Raw genomic sequence first — 22103 nt, 5'->3', positions numbered from 1 at the left:
AAAACATTAAGGTTATTTTCGTCCACTAAAAATATTCTCTCACACAAAACATAAAGATAATAGGATAAAAACATTGCTTTGGCGTGAAAGTGAAGGAAGATAGAGAGAGAATAAAAAGAAAAAGAAAAAGAAAAAGGTCAAAGGTAACGCTGAGGGAGGAACAGTTTGTTCCGAAGTCACTCTCTCTTTGCAAACTCCGAGGAGTTTTCATATGATCATCCGCGATATTTTCGACTTCAGTTTCAGTTTTTTTAACGTTTAATTTCACAGAGAGCTTGAGAGAGATACGTGTTTTTCTGTTTGTGTCAGCAAGTGCTTCTCCTTTGTCATCTTCTCTCTCTTTCTCTGCTATTAATTTCTGGGAAAATGCTGGTTCGAAGGAAAGTGATGAGCTGGAGAAGAGTGGCCAAATCCCTCCAAGCTCTGATAGCTCATACCTTGCTCTTCTCCTTCACTCTTTTGCTTGCTCTCAAGGTTGACCGTATCGTCCATTGCGCATGGTGGTCAGTTTTTTTTTTTTTTAACTCTTTCTTCTTTTACCTTCTTTTTGATTACCCAATTCATAAAAAGTAGAAGTGAATCAAAGGGTGAGAAAAAAAATTTAGCTTTGTATGATTCTTCTTTTGATTGACCATATCTAGCTTCATCCTAAAGTTGTGATTTACCGTGTGGTAGACAAGGTCCTCTGCTAATTTGTTTCCCCCCTTTTGTTGTTCAATGCATGCGTGGATTATTATTATTATTATTTATCAATTTTTGTAATTTTGGAAGAAAAATGGCATTCATTGAGGAGAACATGACTAGATTTTTTTTTTTCAGTTTTAGAAAATTAACTTACTTCCCTTGTATGCTTTGTATTTTGTTGCGTTAATATGTTTATTATTATTTAGTTTTCTTTTTATTCCTTTGGAAATGGGATGTTATACCTTCGAATTTGAGTTCTTGTTTGCTGCTTTCCCTTTGTGACTCTTTTTTTTTTTTTTTTAACTTGTTTTTGTAGACTCATATGCTTTTATGTTGTCTGCCCAAACGAAAGTTAAAGAGAGAATCTATTTGTTTCATTGGGGAATGAAAATTTAATACATTTACTAAAATTGTGAAATCTGATGTATATATAAGCTCAATTACTGTCCAGTGATATGGTATTATGGTCTAATAATATTTGTACTGGCCAACTAGTGTTGGTTCAGCTAGTAAGAATGGAAGTACTTCACTTTTAAGGCTTAGGTTCGATTTCCACCGTATGTCCTGGACCTTGGTGGTATGGGTACCCTCCTCTCCCCCTTTAACCGTGTTATGTGTACGGAAAGAAAGTTTTTTCGACTGCAATAGTGCAATGCAAATCATAATAAGGCTTCCAAACCCTAATAATATTCATTGCCTCACTAATTAATCACAACTCTAGCTGGTACTGCTCTCAACCAAATTATACAACTGAGAATAATCATCAAAGGATTCGGAATTGTCAATGGTTGTGAACATGAAATGACTAGTCTTGTGATGCGTGTATATGCTTATGAGTACATGAGCCTAAAGGATTGTATTCCAAGAAAGTTTAACTCAGCCATAAGATTGTGGTATTTCTTTTTTCATTATATAGCATCCTGATGAGATCTTGTACCATATGATTCAAACCAACAGCAATACTGTTGTCAAGTTTGTTACGCTCAAGAATATGTATGGGTGTGTGTCATTTTCATGTTGATGTACTGCCTATTTATGTTATGCTGAACAGTAAAGTAGACATAAACGATTGATCATTCCATGTAAATCAGGGGCAAGTCCTTCAAATTGTTTCTTAAAATGTCATTGAGAGATGGAGTGTGGGTAGCATATCTTAGGTTGTAGATTACAAAGTAGAAATAGATTAAGCTGAAACATACTCTTCCCATTTTTATTTATATCATAACTTGTATCTTTCTTTTTGGCAGGATTGTATTTTTTCCTCTATGGCTTTTTCATGCTGTGCTAGCACGAGGCAGGTTTTCCTTGCCTGCTCCTTCAATGCCTCATGATCGCCAAGTAAGATACACTTCTTGGAAATATCTTCCCTGTATTGTGGAAAATAGAAATGTGTCCTGTAGTAGGTTTTTGTTACTGAAGTAAAAATAAATTGTGTATGGGCAGTGGGCTCCTTGTCATTCAGTCATAGCAACACCATTACTTGTTGCATTCGAGCTACTTCTTTGTATACATCTCGGGAGCGGTTATGGTAGGCAACATTTCTTGTGGCACAACCACCATAGATGTTATTGACCTCTGTATCTTCTCATCAAGATAACTGTGGTACTTTTATAAGTTATAGATTGTATATGCTATCAATGTAAATAATTATTCATTGTAATGATGCAGTGGTGAATTTAAGGATAGTCTTCTTGCCCCTGATAGCTTTTGAACTAGTGATTTTGATTGATAATATCAGGTAAATATCTTGTTCCATTTAGAAGCTTACCAAAATTTATATTCTTATAGTTCATAAGGATCTTGCACTTATATTTCAACCCATTCATAGTCTTCCATCTTCTGTAATAACAGCTGGAACTGTCTTAAAAAAATTGGCAACAGAATTGCCACAAACATTCAACATTTTCAATTGATTTATAAAGTAGCATGCATTTTTGGGTCTGCTTTCAACTTTGATAGTTGAGAAGTGTCGTATCTGCCCTCCTATCAAATGGATGCGTTATTGACAAAAATGTCTTTTCATAGGATGTGTAGGGCTTTGATGCCTGGCGATGATGAACATTTAACCGATGAAGCAGTATGGGAAACTCTTCCTGTAAGATACTATTCATCAGTTGATTAATTAATTGATTAGTGATATGCTCTGAAAAAGAATAAAGTACGGTCCCTCGGTGATGCTACTGAAATACGCACCTAATGTCCTCTATACTGACATCTGCTTAGCAATTAAAAGTACTAAATTTTGATGGTTTTTAAGTAACATTCGTTCAGATCCTTAGTGAATTTTATAGTGTTACTGTAGGGATGTGGAATGTCAAACTGCAATAAAATTGTGATTAAATCCATAATTATAAGCCCTCGATGTTTATGGATCTGAATTGATACTTATTCTGGGTTAAAATGCAGTAGAGATTGAAATTTCAGTCTCTTTGTTTTCGCTTGATGAGTTGATGGTGAGAAAAACCCCTCAAGAATTATGAGATATAAAGAAACTGTAACTTTCCTTTTTGTTTTATTTTTGTCCTTGTTTTGCACCGTATTGACAATTATTCCTTTTATGTGTCAACTGTGACTTGCCGACTTTAATGATTCATTTGATTGTGTGTTGTGGTTGACATCATTGGACATCTTTCTGGGCTTGCATTTCGTTGTCGGACCAATGTTTTAGTTGAATACTATTTCATATTTCGTTCTTATGGATAGCTGGATGTGGTCTGATTTAGAAATGTGCTATAGCCCGTGTTCTCTCTCTCTGTGTGTTGCATGCATGGCCTGGATTTTGATGGGTGTTTTATAATCTTTGTGTGTCTATGTTATGGAAGAATGCTACATGGTCAAAATGTTATTGGAACTTATACAATGCACTGTACATTCTACCATGGGGCTCTTTATATTTTAACCTCAGGAAGTAAATCTTGGAAGCAATTGAACTTCACCATTGGAATATATTTGTTGTTATTAAGTCTTGGTGTCTTTATACTTTAACATAAGAGTTGGGCAGCACTCTGGGTGAGGTATGAAACCTTATCCATGTTTGTTTTCTCAATCTCATAACAATGTCAATGATTGTTTCTAGGCACAAGGAGTCTTACAACTATCAATTGCATATCTCATCTTGTGTGTCAACAGTTGTTATATTTAACCTTTTTATGCCTTGTGTAAATTGATAGTGCTGATCTCTGTGCAATGTGTATGATAGTTTCATTGCATTGAGGTGGTCATGTTATTTGTGTGCTTGCTCCATATTTCATTTCTCCTTCCTACAAGTGATGATGTGTTGGGAGGGAAAGGAGGATTGATCATACTCTGTGGTCAAAACCTTTTGTTCTCATCATAATAATTGACATTGCCTTATTCAAAACTTGTCTACTCCAAAGAGAATTTTTTTAAGTGTTTTACTCGGTAGATTCTCTGATAGCTCAATACTAAATTGTGTTACTTCTGTTTTCTAGCACTTCTGGATTTCGATATCCATGGTCTTCTTCATTGCTGCTACAGTGTTCACCCTTTTAAAGTTATGTGGTAAGTTTTAATTTTCTCTTGAAAACAATTGTTGATTGTGTAATTAACTTCTATCCTGTCTAATTTCATTGTTAACTTAGAGCTGCTTGGTACTGGGAAATATAACTTTGCAGACTTCATTCCCCACTTTTTCTTGACCTCTCTACATCTATTTTGTTTGTGATGCTGGTTAATTTTCTACAACATTTGAATGATTTATGAAACTGACTCTGTTTTTAAATATACTGTTATTAGCTGTCTGTAATACACTGTTCTCTGGCCTTGACAACTTTGTTATTTATTTAATGAAGAACGTAGGAAACTTTTAATTGGGATTTTAATTTGGATTTAAAGTGTTCTTAAATTAAAATTCAATAAAAGTTCTCAATTAATTTTGCAAGTTACAGATTTAATTCCCTATTTGGTTAGAATTTACCTGCTGTAGTTAACTTCTTTCGTATATTATGATTATTTTTCCATTTTGAGGAAGGAGAAGGAAGGGAGTTTTAAATAGTCAGTCTTGTCAAATAGTTATAGTTACATACTTACATTGGCATTGTGATCAAGAAATATCGTGAGTTCATTTTCTTTATATTTAAACTAGATAAAGCTTTATTTGCTCCCTGCCTTCTAACAATAATTGCAAAAGGATGAAACAATTTACAACACAGGTTGAAGTTATTTGACATGGTTGACCATTAAGAAATCAGTCTTCAATATTTTGAAAATCTACTAACATCTGCATCACGATATAAGATGTGCATGTCCTGAGTTGTCTAATCGGAACCCCTTGTTAATATGATGAAAAACATAGGTAAAAGTATCTCGTAGTGCTACTTAGTGTCTGTTTAGGAATTATGAATTGGGACTTTGGGAAATGGCATATTTAGTTATTTCATGTAAAGTGAACGGGGATGAGATGTCATTAATAATTTTTAAAGAACCCTTTTGATTAAGCTAAGTATTAATAATTATTCCTGTAATGATTTTGCAATCTCCATCTGATTTGCTTATGGTATGATTTCATGCTGTTATGTGTTGCTTTGATTGCATTCTTTGCAAAACTCACTGTTTATCTGGGACAGGTATACATTCATTAAACTTTTTGTTACTAACTTTCTTTCAATTACGTGCAGGTGATGTTAGTGCTCTGGGCTGGTGGGACTTATTTATTAACTACGGGTATAATTAATATCTCTTGGTAGACTGTTAAGTATTTGGCATTAGTCTTGTGCCTTTTCCTTCATAAAATCCTTGTATCATTTTGCAGGGTTGGACAGTGCTTTGCATTTCTTGTTTGTACAAAGTGGCACAATCCAACAATTCATGGAAACTGTCACATTACGGCACCATGTTCATCATCATCAAATACCATAATATACATGGACGGGAATAGAGGAGGCTTAGTTGTTTCCTCAGATGAAGATATGCAACAATATGGGTTCTGCAGTCTGCAGGACATTGGTGGGCATATTATGAAAATTCCATTCGTTGGTTTTCAAATACTTCTTTTTATGCATTTAGAGGTATGGTAGACGCCTAACCAAAGCCTGTCATTATGTTCTCAGAATTTGTAGGTTTCTTCATTTTTTGATTTTCTTTTTTCCTTTTTTTATGGTTCAAATTTTAGGGAACACCATCTGGTGCAAAAAAAATACCAAACTGGGTCATTTTTTGCCCCCTTTATTTGTTGCAAGGAGCTGGGGTTTTATTTGCAGCATATAGATTAATAGAGAAGATAGTTCTTTTACTCTACAGTGGAGATATTCCTAGAGGATACTCAGCTACGGCATCAAAATCCCGTGACTGCTTTGGGTTCTTGCATCATGGATCAAGGTATCAGTTTCGATCTGATTGGCTTGAAAAGGAATTTATCTTTGGTAGATTCACTACTGAACTTAGAAAAAATGAAAAAGTTGCTGAGCTGTCATTGAGAATTTGTCATTGGCTGCACTTTCCCTTTTAACAGGTTGCTAGGTTGGTGGTCAATAGATGAAGGGAGTAGAGAGGAAGAAGCTAGACTTTATTGTGCTGGGAGTTCTGGGTCAGTACTCTACCCTACATTAGGCCTTTATATGGCATATTTTCAGTGTTGTAAGCCATTTTCCCCTTTGCTTAATAGCTTTTTAATCCAAAAACCTAGTGAGCACTTACATATCCTTTTCTTGAAAGTCTCAAGTTCTGTAGTGTAACAATTCTTTTTTCTAAAATTAGCAAATCTTTCTCAGCGTTCTGTCTCAAAACTTAAATAGAATTGTGCAGATCTTATTTAATTCTGGTTTATTGGTGATGGTTATAATTATGTCATGTTGACAATTGGAGTGTGCTTGGAATATGGTGTGCTTTGTTCTCTCTCTTTAGGCTCTCAAAGTGGTTCTTGTGACATTAAGTATTTGCACCTTGTGTAATTGCTATTTTAAAGAATATATAATTTTAATCAAACTTCTCTCTGATGATATGAATTTGGTTTACTATTTAGGTATAATACTTTCTCCCCTGATACGGTGAAGAAAATGCCTAGAGCAGATCTCGTTGAGGAGGTGAAGACATTGTTTCCTTATATTAAAATATGTAGTTACTGCATTGTTTCTTATGTCATAGTTTCCTTATTTAAGAATGAATTAGTTAAACCAATTACATTGGCAGGTTTAATCTTTTCATACATTTCAATAATCACAGTTATTTGCAATTCACAGATTTGGAGACTTCAAGCTGCACTGGGTGAGCAGACAGAAGTTACAAAATGTACACAGGAGGAATATGAAAGGCTTCAAAATGTAGTATTCTCAACCTTGATTGATTATTTTCTGCATTATGAATATGTGAATAAGTCTTGGTTGTATGAGTGGGTATTAGTACATTATCTACTTTTTATCAAGCATCATTATCTTCAGTTTCGTTGGTCAATTGGGACCTGCTTGAATACGTGCCTTTTTTTCCTTTTGGTTGGGAAGGGGGTAGGGTTGATTTCACACAATTCACTTTGAAACTTATTTGAACCGAGCAGATAAAAAATTTAAATTAGTAGTGTCTGTTTTTGTTTTTGTGGCAATCAAACTTGTGATTGATTTATACGTTCCTTAGCCTTTAATTTCATGATTTATTTGTAGAGGTAGTCGTTAACATCACAATTGTTGTTTTATTTTATTGAGAAGTTTAATTTAATGTGCTCATTACCTGACTACAAAAGAAAAGTATTAAAGAAAGAGGGAAAAAGGGGAAATAAAAGAAAAAGGGGCCAAGGGGATGGAGGTGCAAAATCTGAGCGGAGTTGTTACTGATTTTATATTTTAATGAACTCTATAAATTTAAGTCATGTTTCTCTTATAATCTACGTCTCTTCTCAGTCCTCGATTAATTGCCTTCTTTTTACAATATGATAGAAGTAAATCATTTAATAGAGTAAGACAACAATTGTCTCAATTCAAATTTTGCTATATATATTATCCCCTACTAAAGCAAGGAAAAATGTGTTACATTTGTTCTTAAAGGGATCAGTACCCACAATGTTATTTATTGGGTATGTATGTATGTTTGAAGGCATACTTGGTAGTACTACAAAATAAATTTGTAAGGGTTGTCATTATGAATTATGCAGGCTTTGTTACCCTTTTGCAATCAAAAGTGTTTTATATATTCATGCCCAAGCATTCTTGTTATCAGTTAGTAGGTTATTTTTGTTCATTGTTTGTGCTTGAATGACTGACAGTCAACCATATCAGGATCTAACACTATTCAAATTGATTGATAAACCTATCAGGAGAAGATCTTATGTAGAGTTTGCTTCGAACAGCAGATTAATGTGGTCCTACTTCCCTGCAGGCATCACATTCTTTGCAGGTAAGAGCTCTTGCAATTCTCCAGTGTAATACTCTTCTGTCACTATCCCATTAACATAACGTATTTACTTTTTCTAACCCAAGCCCATAAAAAAGGAGTTCTTATGTATGCTATGCGTAAATAAGTATTAGTATTACTACTCTCCTATTCTTCTCTAAAACAATTATGTAACACATAAGCAAGAATAAAGTTGCAATATTGCCTTTTAATAAGAAAATTTCCAGCAGTTTTCAGCTTTTGTAAAGAATCTATTTATTAAATTGCTTGCCACTGTTGTTATTAGAGTGTAACACAAATATCTTATCAGGGACTTATGTTTAAAGATATTGATTATTTCTTCTTCTATTTTTTCCCCTCCTTTTGAATCGTAATGTGGATGACAGCACTTGCTGCGAAAAATGTAAAAAGTGCCCTGTCTGCCGTTGCACCATTGAAGATCGGATGCCTGTATATGATGTGTAGACTGAGTTCAAAGAAGATGTATAGATAACTTACTGACCATCTAGCTTGTGGTTTTAGATGAGGCAAGCACTGAGGATTACCAATTTCTTTGCTTATAGATATGATGAACATCACATGTGGTTGTTTATAATTTTAAACATTCAATGTAAGTACTATAAGTCCCCCCTCATCCCCTATAGTGCATTCTTGCAATTCCTTCTTGTTCGGAGTGGAAGCTTACCTTCTCCATTACTAGTAGGTGCATTGTCGTCTTGAGTTTTTGTACCTACACAAAAATGCAAGATGATTACTGAACTCCATATGATCTAAGAATACCATGCAGTTAAGGACCCATATGGCCATATCCATGCTGGGACTTATCATTGACGCATGTTTGTGGTGGGGTTCACTCTGAATCCCACAACTTTAGGGCTATTTTTACAACTCTTTAAGGTTAGCAACCACTTAGGAGCTTATTCCTACTAATCCAAGATTTTGAGTTCGAGTGTTGGGAATGGAGAAAAATAATCTTGGGAGAGTTGTCTCCTATAATGGATCTGATAGTGCTATTCAAACCAGATTAATCAGGTAATTGATGAATTAGTTGACATATCCAAAAAAGAAAATAACAAGTTGTCTAACACAACTAATAGCGTAGACTAAATTTTAACAAAAAGTTTATGGATAAGTGTAGTTGTGGGACATGCGCTCTTTAAGATGACCTGCAACTGGAAATATTTCCTGTATTTTAGGTTTAACACCCGGAAGGGATAAAAAAAACTAAATACTAAAATAAATACCCGTAATAGTCAAACAAAACTTGTGGAATGTCTGTTTTAGATTGCAGCCATTCATTTCTGAGTACGTTAAACATCCTTTTCTACAAGGTAGTTTGTCGTCAGCAATCAACTCGAATTGTAAAGAACTGGGCCCTGAAAGATACTTGCAACTGCTACTGGATTATTATTTTGATGAATTATTCAATTCTTCAAAAGCTTAATATATGTTGTGTGGAGATTGATTATCCTTATTTTTGTATTTGGTCACTTTAAAATGATATTGTTTTTGTAAGTTTTAAGGGGATCTATAGTCCAATGATTTATGCTGATGAATAGTAAATCTAAAAGTGCAGCACAATTACATGAAGATTTTACACCAAAACTAAGTAAAAAGAATTTTACGCAGCTCATAACGTACTTAAGGTAAAATGCGATAAAATACATTAGATAACATGGTTTATACTTAAGGTGACAGACAGTATTCGAAGTAGCATCAAGAAGGAAGGTTCATATCTCATAACTCAGCTGAATTTCTACCTTACCAAAAATCTAGTAATTGTTAACAACGAATTTAGAACATTTTTGAGGTGACTCTTCACGACAGGAAGCTGTCATTTTCACTGCTTCCACTACAGGCTTTGTGTTGGTAACTAAATTTTCCCCTTTATGAATGTTCTCATTGATCACGGGAACAAAGTCCTCGAAGCAATCCTCCAAGCTCCTAAATGCTTCATCAGGATAGAGAGTGCTAATCTCAACGTCACGAAGTTCATCTATGTTGAAGTTAACTTGACAACCTTTGATGAAGATATCATGGGTAAAAGATGCTACAATACTTTCTGGTATACAATTTTCTGCATTTGCATGTATCAAAAGTAATGGTCATGCAGTGAGGAATACTATTTATTAATTATAACATATGTTGCACCGACACGGGATATAAGACACGATACGACACGACACGATACGGCACGTCAATTCTAAATGTTAGATTTCGATTAGGACATGTTTTGATATAGAGAATAAACTCTTTATTTATATCATGATATTTGAAGCAAGTGTCACACGGTCAGGATTTTTGAAGCGTCGGTACATCATAGATTATAACAACAAAAATCATAAAACTTGGTCAAACTCTTTGAGAAATGAAAAAAGGTGGCAGTGAAGTATGATTGAACCTGCAGCTACTGCTAGAAGATCTTCTTCTGAGATGGTCACTCTGGGGATTGAACGACCAATTTTCTTTTCCCATAAAGAAGCAAGCTCATTCATGCTATAACAGTTGCTTGAGGGTCGAAAATGAACATTTTTGTTGAGTGTTCTCACATCATCAACCACCTTCATTGTGAACTTTCCAATATCAATGCCATCAACAAAGTAAGCTGCACATACAAAAATAAACTCTTCACAGCCTATTTGTTCAATGAATATTTGATTCCAAGAATAGAACAATTTTGTTTAATAGATGTAAGGACATATAGTTGTTTACTTATTATATACCTTTGACAGTGCCATTACCATATATCTGCAAGTGATCCAAGGGTGGAGGAAGCTGTGTTGGATGACAATTGTCATAGTAGGGCCAAGAAGCAATGGAATTGCAACATATATTGGTGTATGGGACCCCAGATTCCTCAACCACACGCCTAACCAAACGCTTCATTTTGTACATTGTTAAACCTGGTTCCACAGGATCTGCCCTGTCCACATCATGCCCAAACTCTGAAGGCAAAAACCTCTGTCACATTACATTATAACACGTCAAAATTCTACTAATAAACATTGAACATCAATAATATTTGGTTTTGTTTGTTACCAAAATAAATAAATAAAAGGGTCTCTCCATCGTCCAACTAGTCCGCTTAGAGCAATAACACTGTTGAGATATATAAAATCATTAATGTAGCCTCACCCAATAGCTTAAGCTTTTGGGTTGAATTGGTTCTTTACATGGTATCACAGCCTTAGTGTACCGGGTTCTATCCTCGCCGCCACCACTTTCTTTCTAGTGGAATTTCTTTCTTCGCACAAGTAGGTGGGCATGTGCATTGTCCACCCTTCAAGCCCAATGGGCTCTCGTGTGAGGAGGCGTGTTGAGATATATAAAATCATTAATGTAATCTCACCCAATAGCTTAAGATTAAGCATTGAAAATATTCTCCCTTTTATGGTAAAGAAAATAATTATTATAGCAAAGTTGAGTATTTCAAATTGGTTTAGAAAGTTCAAGTTTATCATATTGAGATGACACAATCTGAGGAGATTGTTCCCTTTTAAGTTCAAATTCTAAGTATACAGCTATATTAAAAGTTTGGTATCAGGTGAAAAAAATACCAAAAATATTCTCGGTGAAAAGAAAATGAAGTCAATAAGGGCCACGGAAATCCATGAAAATTAGATTGACGGGCACAGGCTTTTGGGCTTGTTATCTATCCAATACATTGATTTGAAACAATACATAGATTTCATGAGATAATCGCACGGCAAAGCACATAAAAAGGGGGAAATCTACAATGCTACCAATTTATTTTCACTAAAATATGTAGGCGAATTCTGGGGTCCTAAAAATCTCATAAGGGGTGTTGTCAGAAACCACCACATACACAGTTGTAATCAGTTAAAATCTCATTCGACTGACTGGTGTAATTTATTAAACCAACCGATCATCATTTAAAAAAAAAAAAAAAAAAAAGACTAATTTTTTAACATGTCATTACTATTTTATATTTCATACTATTTCGTATAAATTATTTCTACAACATCATTCAGTTCCAATAACTGGTTTAAATAGTTGACCCAGTTTTAACAATTATATACAAGTTAAACTTATTTCATATATTTGTAACTTTTAAAATGGTCTATAAAAAAAGTACCTCACAATTTCAAAAGTAACTTTACCATTATAATTGAAAATTCATCAACATAAATTAACAACTGTTACCGCAAAGAAAAGTAAAATGAGTTCAAAAACAATAGCGAGAGTTATAGGTATAAACTTTTAACTGTCCTTTTCTTTAAGTTTCAGCTGTATAAAATCTTTGGGAGGTTTTATCAAAAACTGATGCTATTCATTATGAGCGGATTTCTTACAAAACCGTTTACAAATAGCTAATGCACTTGTCACTGGTTTCAACAGTTGCAATATAATAAAGAAAAAAACAATTACCTACAAAATCATATACACTCAATCTATTATTTATTTTTAGTGTGTTACTCCACTAGGAAAATGAGAAATATAAAAAAGAGTAAAATGAGAAATTTACCATTAAATAAATTTAAAAAAGAGTAAAACTGTACCTTAATAGTCTTAACAGATTTCATGGCCTCCACCAATGGAAGCTGATCCATCAAGCTCTTACCCCCGACAGCAGAAACGACTATGTCTATTTCATACTCTTTCAAAATCTTCTGCATGAAGTCCTTATTCTCTATCACACCCTGCCATAAAATACAACACAACTAATTATGTATGAAAACTGTTCGTGATCCCAGCCCCATGCCATAAATGTTGCATAAATAGGTAGTTGTGAAAAATAATATAAAATCTATGCAAACAAAATATTGACGGTGATTTAACGATGTTAGATCAGTTGCTGCGAGAGAGTTGAATGGATAAAGAGGGATTTCGATTCAATCAGAGGAGTAGAAAACTTTAATTTTCATGGAGATATCTGAAGAACCTACTCGTCTCAAAGAAATCCATTCCACCTTCGAAATTAGTCTCATAGGCTTAAAAAGTCAAAACTAGTAAAAATATCCGATGAACCTACTCGAGAGATAATTAAGGATTGGTGTAAAAAAAAATATTGATGTTTTGTCAAATGTGAAAATGAAGTAGTGGTCCTAGTGGAAATGAGAATAGTCCACGTATATGGTCTAGGCTATTCTTGATGTTGTACACAAGATGTGACAACATATTTATATTTTCTTTAAATAACTTGAAGTTCTAAATTTGCACAATAAAAAATTTTAATCTATGCATATATTATCACGAATAGGATCTATTATTAATAACAAAGAGTAGTGTTATCATAGAAAAATATGGTGTATACCCAAAAGGAAAGTTTTGGATACAACTTACGTGAACGACTATGGCACCTTTCTCTTGGAAGGTTTTGATAATGGTAACCTTGGAAGGGATGGTAGTTTCTGGCCTGACGAGCAAATAGGTAGGGTGTGATGTGGCGAGGCTTGCCTCAGCCACGAACTTGCCCATGAAACCTGTTGCTCCTATAATCAGGACTCGACCCTTGGTGGAGATTGGAATGGCTAGTGACACTGCCATGGTTTTTCCACTGCTTATCTGTTTCTAAAATTTTTCCAATTTGGGCATGCAATGGCAAACGGGGGCTAGCTAGTTTATATAGGACAATCAGTGTGCGTTACATTGTAGCTTCAAAAAGAATAGTTGTTGGGAGAGCTAAAAGTACTCTTCATCTACTCTTCAACGCATATGCAAGGCAAAGATTTTTTATTTTATTTTTTTTTACTTACTAAATAATTTAAGGAAATATAATTTCTCATGTTACCTGCGATAAAATATTTCATGTAACAGATAAAAAATAAATGAAATCCACTTGTTTTTTTTCTCTCTCTTCTTATTGATGGGTCTTTATCCATTCTTTTATGTATTGCATGAGACAAATTATTTCATAGAACATTAGAAATTATATTCCCATAATTTGAATGCACAAAGTTTTAATTACCAAAATAAATAAATGGAAATTTTAATTATTGAAGTTTAGGTCATACTATGTAGGTGATTGATGGGTTTTTTTTTAAGATTTTCTTCTCCTTAAAAGAAGGAGTTTAGGCAAACATATTTTTTATTATCATAAAAGCTTTTTACTTGGATCTATTGTTTTGTTCAGAGGCCTTTCAGTCCCACCATTCTTTTGGGCACAATTCGTTTACCAATTGTGCCACCTCTTCAAAGTTATCTAAATTTTAAAATTTTCATATCTAAAATATTTGTCTTTTATTTCTTATTATTATATTTGTGTTTATCTAATAATAGAGGTTTCTTATATCCTTTATAATAATGTTAATTAGAAACATAACTTATGGAAATAATTTTACTAGCTTGAGTTTTAAAATAACTTTTAATTTAAAATTTTTATATAATTATAAAATAAACGGCTCGTTATAAAATAGGGAGAAACTATAAATTTTTAAATGGGTTGCTATGCCTTAGAATTTTAGAAGAGGGGGGCAGATTTAACTTGCTTATCTAAAGAAATATGTACACTATATGTATAAATAAATAAATGAATTAAAAAAAAAAAGAGTTCGAGAATTCGGTGTCGTTAAAACTTAAAATCAAACCCTACGAGGTGCGATCGATGTTAAACCTAATTTTGGATGTTTTAATAAAATATTTAGAAGTGAGATTGTTATCATATTTATTATTTATTTTAATAAATTTAATTTAACCCATTAAATTAATATTCCGATAAAATCGACAATCTGTTTGAATTTAATAACATTTTTCACGTTACTGCCTCCGCCTCACCCTAATTATTACGCATAAGAAATAATTCAGTTCGGAAGTTTTGCCTGGAATCGGTTATTTGGGAAGGGTTATCCGTCCTTGTACGGAGTCAGTCTATTTGAGTTTATTTAGAGCGTTTGGTTGAAGAGAAATTTTTTGAATACTAGAAAAATAGAATTGATAGAGAAAGTGAGATAAAGTGAGATAGATAGAAAAATGTTAAAAAAATAGTTTTGTAGGGAAAAAATTTACTGGAAAAATTAAGTAATTTTTAAGAAATGTATGTTTGGTTGAAAGTAATATATAGTGAAAAATTTGAGTGAACAATGAGATTACCCAACTTTTTAACAAAAACCCACCTCCCAAAACGCTTTCTCAACAGTAAATAAACCTATCATTCCGTTCCAAAATCTAAAAATTCATGCAAATTGGATGAATACCTTTCTCACTAAATCACCCTAAACCAAACATCTCATTTCAAGAATCCTTCTTACATTTGCATAGGTTTCTTTTAAAAAGCGGCGAGCCAAACACCTCCTTAGAGTATTAATTAACTTGGATTTGTATTTTGTCCTTATTTTATAGAAAAATAATTATCTTATATTGTATGAGATAATTATTTTGTGTAATAAAGACAAAGTAATGAGATTCATTATTTTTATTTTTAAATAATGAATCCTATTATTTTATCTTTGTTATTTTATTTTATATTGTTGATTTATTTCGTTATTTCCTTTTCCTTCGTTCTTAAGATTCGTCTCATATTTCTTATTTTCTTCTTTCCCTGACGAGGAGAAAAGGTGACATATGCACTTACATATTGTGCGTAATTACATCACATCACACTATTGCAGAGTTGACTGTGAGATAAAGGTCCTCAAACGCATTGTACTGACCAGCTTTGTTTTGGCGCTACAGCAGTCAAAATATTAAATGGGCAGGAGGAAAGAGATAGAGAAAAGAATATGAGAAGATAGAAAGAAAAAAAAAAAAAATCCGAGTGTCCCATGCTGAATAGGAGGTGTATTTATTACAATTTATGTTATTTTACTCTCATAAAGAGGTGAGATTTATATCTTTATTTTTTTATCAATTCTCTCTTCTTTTATCTATCTCTTTCTCTCTCTTAAAATGACACAGTTTTATATCTTTTAAAATAATGCACATTTTTCCCATTTTTAAATTCAAATTTGTGTGTAGCGTTTTGCACTTATGCGGTGTATCTTGATTCTTGACAGAGTATGTGTCAATTGTTGTTGAATATTGTTGGAAACAAAATTACAATGATAGAGAGAGATTAGAGATGGAGATGACTTTAAAGATGGAGAGCAGAGAGTTTTGGGAGAGAAGATTCAGAGCATAGACATTAAAGAGAGACTTGAAATATTTTATTCTTCTTTTCTATGTGCTTAACAAGCTAATAATTTACAGAATTACAACTTCAATAAAGAGAGAAAAATCTTATTTTGAATTTAAAATTAATAATACTTATAAAATAACTCTAGTAAGATAATTTAAACATCAAAGATAAAGATAAACTAATTTAAAAATAAATATTTAGAATAAAGGAATAATGATAAATTTTTTATCACTACTGCAAATATATATTTTTTATTATTATTCTTCAAGTCCTCTAAGCATTTCAGTCTTTTTTTGTCGTTTGGAGACGTTTCACATCAATACGAATAACGACAACTTTTTCTGAAATGCCCCGTACGTAGAGGTAACTGGCTTGCCGCGTCTCGTCTCATTTTTGGTGGTGGAGAAAAGTTTTGGTATAATTTTTTTCTTAGAAATAAATTAATTCAAATTATTTTTTTGTGGCGAATTGACTTTCTTATTTTCATAAATTTTGATTTTTTGAATTGATTATAAGACAAGTCCGAAATAATAAGCGAATCAATAACGAAGATATTTAAATCCTCTTCAAAATTGACAAGTGAAAATCGAATCGAGATTCTTTTCTTTTCACTCACTCAGTTTGCTTGCTACCAACTGCACTATCATATATTAGATTTTTTTTATTTTATTCTGATAAACAAAAAATTATAATTTTGGTATGAATTTAAAAGACTTAAATATAAATCTATTCGTATGAATTACGATAAATTATAATTTTGATCACTCTTTAATTTGAGTTTAATTTTTTATATTTTTTATTTACTTCGTTATTTTCCTTTCCTTCGTTCTTAAGATTCATTTTTATCTTTCTTATTTCGTTCTTTCATTTTCAATGCCAAAATAGTTTCCAAGACATGTAAAGAATAAATTGACGTAAAGAAGAAAACAAAGAGGAAAATGAAAGGTATAGAAAATTACAACCTATATCCATTCCATGAGCACATTCTTTTATTTTTTATTTTAGATACAAGGACATCGCAATGACCCAATTGCAAGAGCGGAGCTCTACCAACTGAGCTATATCCCCCCGAGTTCCAAGACATGTAAAGAATAGATTGACGTAAAGAAAAAAACAAAGAAGAAAATGAAGGGTATAGAAAATTACAACCTATATATCCATTACATGAGCACATTTTTTTATTTTTTATTTTGGATACAAGGACATCGCAACAACCCAATTGCAAGAGCGGAGCTCTACCAACTGAGCTATATCCCTCCGAATCAAGTGGAGCATGCATGAAGGAGTCAAATCAGTCTTCTATTCTTTTCCTTGGCGAAGCTGAGCCATCCTGGACTTGAACCAGAGACCTCGCCCGTGAGGAGGGGATCCACATTCAACCTCCTTCAGTCACCTTGTTCTCCGAGTACGGCCCGAAGACTAGCTCTTAATTGAAACAGCAGGTGCATTGAGTTTCGCTATCGGGGGAAGGAAGCTTGAGACAGGATTTGAATCCCTGACCCATACAAATTCTTCGAAGCTCAGTTGCCAACTGAGCTACTCTTGGGGGTTACTATTTTTCATATTTGATAAAAGATGTACCAAATATTCGATATATTTGTAGTATCGAAAATATTTTCCCATTACATCACATTATCATATGGTTGACTATGAGATAATCATTTCTAAAATATTTTATTTTATTTTTGAGGCGAGTTGACTTTCCCTAAAATTCCACAAGTTTTATCTCTTTGAACCCGACTATAAGACTAATATCGAGTAAAGAATTAGTTATAATTAAAACTCTACCCAAAGATTATATGATGCATTGTAATTAGTGGGAGATATATATGGGCCTATTTGATTATGACTTGATTTTTTTGTTTTTAAAACAATTTTATAGAGTAGTTAATAAAATAGGTTTTTTTATATTTTTTAATTTTAAAGATTAAAAACCAAAACAGAAAATAAAAATAATTCAGATATATTCTCTAAATTTAATTATAAAATTAAAAAATAGTTATAATTTTTATAATTATTTTTACATAACAGGATTTATCAAACAATTTTTTTTTTATTTAAAAAAAATAAAAAAAAATTGAAAACAGAAATGAAACAAGCCCATATATTACTCACAAAAATTGAATGCAAAACCAATACAACTAGATTCCCATTTTGGATAGATGTACAGGACAAAAAAAAAAAACCATGGAAAGGTCGTAGTCCTTATTTGTAAAGCAATTTCTTTGGGAGTGACACGTTGCACTGTAGATCCGTATCTCAGTCTGCTCAATTGACAATATGTGTCCAACACAAACCACAACATATATACCCCACCCCAGCACACTGCGCTCACTGTCACTTCCACACTATCATCTCATTTTCTGTCATTACTACCTCTTTCAATTATCACCTAACATCGTCCATATTTTCTTGCTTTAGATTTTAACAGACTTTAGTATGTTTTTGTTCGTGTAAATACGATTAAATTCAACTTTGATTGCTTTTTAACTTGAGTTTAATTTTTTATTTCTTATAAAAGTTGTTAATTTTAATCTTTGGCTTGCTTCTGTTAAAAAAGTATTGGAATTAGAATATAATTTAGCTCTGTTTTTTTTTGGAAATTTCTTATATACTTCTGCTGAAGAATTGTCGCTACGGAAAAATACATGTCATTAAAAATGATAATTCTTTTAAAAGAGAGATAGAGATAAGTGATAGGGAGAAAGAAAAAAAAAAAAAACCATTCTCTCTTCTCATGATTTATTTCTATTTTTCTCTGAAAATAACCTAATTTTATATCCTTTAAAACCACACATATTTTTCTCATATTACTATTAGATGTCATGCATTTTGTAGGTTTAACCATGAGATTTATACAGATTTAAGTAAAAGTGAAATTGTTCCCTAGAGGGATAAAAAAAAAAAAATTCTTCCTTTAACCTATAAGAACCTCTCTTTTTTGTTTTAGCATTGATTGTGTTTCACCAGAGCTAGCTACTACTGTCACATCTGAGCACAAGAGCATTTACAAGTGTATCAAATGTAAACAGGCATTATTAGTTTGTATGCGTGGGTTTGTGTTTGGGGTTGTTTTTGTTGACGATGGATTGTATTTTGTTGAATCAAATGATGGTAGTTTAGGTGTTGTGAAAAAATTTGAGCAGGTGAGAGTAAAAGTATGTATTTGATTCTCTCCAGTATTAAAGCTGATTTTGGACTAAGACTGATTTTGGATCGGACCTAACGGATGCACCTTTGCCGGAGATCGGGGATTTGTTTATGAGGGTTTTTTTTTTTTTTTTAGTTAAAATTTGTATAATAATTATATAAGTTTTTTGAAAGATTAAAAAAATTGAAAAATGATTGAAAAAGTAATTTTAAAAATAATTTTTTTAACGCTTAAACAAACATAGCCTTTAAAATTGCACTCAAGTTTCGTGATTGAAGTTTGTACCGATGGAGTTATAAGAAGATAACCTGGATTTATTTTTAAATAGAATGATTTACACATTTATTTTAGTAGGAGGGTAGTCAAAAAAATTGGGTTTTTATTTTGGAGAGTATTAAAAAAATGAGCGTTTATTCGTTTAAGTCTCAAATGTATTGTTTGATTAATTATTAATTTAGGATGCACACTAATCTCAACCATCTTCGATGAGTTGATTAGGAAAAATCTTCTGTGTATTTATGGGCTCAAGTTTAAGATCATGAGTGGAACTCAATCACCGGTGGAAAAAACTTGTAAGTATTATATATATATATGATATATCTATAAAATTTATCTTATCTAATAAAAATAAAATAAGTAGAACCCATTAAATTAAAGATAAAAAAATAAATAAATGAATCCCATTTATTTATTTTATATATTGTATTGGATAATTAATTTTGGAAAAAATACTTGTCCGAATATATAATTTTGTTCATTTTAAATTTTAACTATTGATTTTCATCAATCAATGAATAGAATTTATTGGGTCAAATTTATTAATTAATTAGTAATACATAATAAAACCCAATAAATTTAATCATTGATTGATGAAAATTTACAGTTAAAATCTAAAATTACACAATTATATTCTTTAAAAAAAGTACAAACAACCAACAAAACTCAGCACAGTTGGTAGATAGTTGGGTTTTTTAAGCACCTTGACAGGGGTTCGATCCCTGGCCGAGTGTATGAAAAAAACTTTGTTAGGAGATATTTACCCACTTAATGAGTTAACGGGATCTCCCGTCTCGAAAAGATTATTCTTCGGCTGTCGGCTCAATGATACCTTGAAAAACCCAAAAAAAAGTAGAACATTTTTCCCGTTAATCTTATACAAGGAGAAAAATAATATTTCCTGCATAGGCTTAGTCACGTTTTCGTAGGTAAATTACAATGTAAGACATGAAGCCAAAGTCAACAGGACGGGAGAAAAGCAAATGAATAAAGGTACATTTGTTATTAGTTTAGTCTAAAGTACATAAAATTTAATTTTAAAATGAAAATATCTTTATCTATTTATTTTAATTTATGTTCTAATTTAATGTATGTCTCACAGTTCTTAAGTACAAGGTGATTCTTTTTCTGGAATAGATCAACTACGACAGAATTTTCTCCTAATCAAGGTCTTCGTCAGGGAGATCCTTTGTCTCCTTATCTTTTTATCCTTTGCATGGAAAGACTTGCTCATTTGATTAATGTAGCAGTTCAAGAGGACGTTTGGAAGCCTATCAGATTGAATAGAAGGGGACCACTGTTTTCCCATCTATTTTTTGCAGATGATCTTCTGCTCTTTACAGAAGCCACATAGGGGCAAGCTGTTATTATTAATAAGATTCTTGATTGTTTTTGCAGGTGCTCTGGTGAGAAGGTTAGCAAGGAAAAAACAAAAGTCTTCTTCTCCATAAACGTTAATTATACCCGAGTGCAGAATCCAAGCCAGTTGATGGGCTACTCTCCTACAAATGACTTGGGTAAATACTTGGGTATTCTTCTTCGTCATAGCCGTGTTACAAAGAGTACGTTTGACTATATCTTAAATCGGATGCAAGCTCGTTTAAATGCCTGGAATCAACGTACTCTTTCATTGGCAGGAAGATCAACTTTGGCTAGGTCAGTTCTTACTGCAATTCCTCAATATCCTATGCAAACTTGTATTATTCCTAGTGGTACGTGTGATCGTATTGAGAGTGTAACTATGAATTTCATTTGGGGATCAACTTCTGAACGAAGGAAAGCTCACCTGGTTTCTTGGGAGACGGTCTGTTTGCCGAAGAATGTAGGGGGCTTGGTTTTCGTAAAATTAAAGAGAATAATATGGCTTTTATCATGAAGCTAGGTCACCGAATCATGACTGATTGTAATTCATTATGGGTTCGGGTCCTTCGTAGCAAGTATAAGGTGGAGGAAAGGCTCATTCCAAGTATCTCAGCTTCCGCAAATGATTCTGGTTTATGGAAGGCTATTGTTAAGTATTGGCCTCAAACTCTAGAGAATTCTCGTATCATTTTAGGGGATGGGGTTCATACGTCTTTTTGGATGGATTCGTGGGTGCCAGGATGTCCTCAACTTGTTTCTCTGGTTGTTCAACCTATTCCTCCTATTATGACTCATTGGTCTACGTCTCAATTTGTAACTTGTTATGGTAATTGGGACTGGCCTTTATTTCAACACCTTCTTCCTACTTCAGTATTAGACAAGATTCGTAGTGTGCTCCCTCCTACAGTGGATCCTTCTCCGGACCGTGTTATTTGGGCAGGTAGCCAAGATGGGGTTTTTTCAATGAAATCAGCTTATAACTATCTCATGGGTACCTCGCATTATCATCAGGATAGGATTTGGAAGGTAATTTGGGCTTGGCCTGATCCTAAACGTATTAGACAATTCTTATGGCTTCTCTACAGAGGTTCTCTTTTAACTAATGTTCGTAGAGTGCATCGTCACATGGCTACAAATGCAGGGTGTCTGAGATGTCATTATAATCGTGAGGATAGTTTACATGCCATTAGAGATTGTCCTGGTGCCAGGGAATTATGG

At 32.9% G+C, this 22103-nt stretch overlaps 2 protein-coding genes across 5 annotated transcripts; one reads left to right on the top strand and one right to left on the bottom strand.

The window, feature by feature from the left end:
* Positions 1-124: 124 nt before the first annotated feature.
* On the top strand, positions 125-9476 carry LOC133294965 (uncharacterized). 3 transcript variants are annotated; one of them, XM_061493743.1, is made up of 15 exons: positions 125-503; positions 1932-2022; positions 2128-2212; positions 2353-2422; positions 2710-2779; positions 4137-4206; positions 5322-5367; positions 5456-5491; positions 5582-5711; positions 5816-6021; positions 6155-6229; positions 6665-6725; positions 6882-6962; positions 7946-8025; positions 8409-9476. In XM_061493743.1, exons 1-15 carry the CDS (start codon positions 367-369, stop codon positions 8485-8487), a joined length of 1317 nt encoding a protein of 438 aa, XP_061349727.1. In that variant the 5' UTR covers positions 125-366; the 3' UTR covers positions 8488-9476. The 3 variants fall into 3 exon arrangements, with proteins under 3 accessions (XP_061349727.1, XP_061349725.1, XP_061349726.1); XM_061493741.1 differs by having other exon boundaries at positions 5456-5711; XM_061493742.1 differs by having other exon boundaries at positions 2710-2797; positions 5456-5711.
* A 178-nt stretch (positions 9477-9654) lies between these two features.
* On the bottom strand, positions 9655-13568 carry LOC133294967 (leucoanthocyanidin reductase-like). 2 transcript variants are annotated; one of them, XM_061493744.1, is made up of 5 exons: positions 13327-13568; positions 12543-12683; positions 10746-10983; positions 10424-10627; positions 9655-10099 (listed from the first exon to the last, which is right to left on the bottom strand). In XM_061493744.1, exons 1-5 carry the CDS (start codon positions 13528-13530, stop codon positions 9795-9797), a joined length of 1092 nt encoding a protein of 363 aa, XP_061349728.1. In that variant the 5' UTR covers positions 13531-13568; the 3' UTR covers positions 9655-9794. The 2 variants fall into 2 exon arrangements, with proteins under 2 accessions (XP_061349728.1, XP_061349729.1); XM_061493745.1 differs by lacking the exon at positions 13327-13568 and adding an exon at positions 12930-13076.
* Positions 13569-22103: the final 8535 nt, after the last annotated feature.

This window comes from Gastrolobium bilobum, unplaced genomic scaffold (assembly GCF_033153095.1).
Source record: "Gastrolobium bilobum isolate Gb01-03AN ecotype WA unplaced genomic scaffold, APGP_CSIRO_Gbil_v1 utg18403, whole genome shotgun sequence".
NCBI classification, from domain to species: Eukaryota; Viridiplantae; Streptophyta; class Magnoliopsida; order Fabales; family Fabaceae; genus Gastrolobium; species Gastrolobium bilobum.
This window is presented reverse-complemented; position numbering and strand designations above follow the sequence as displayed.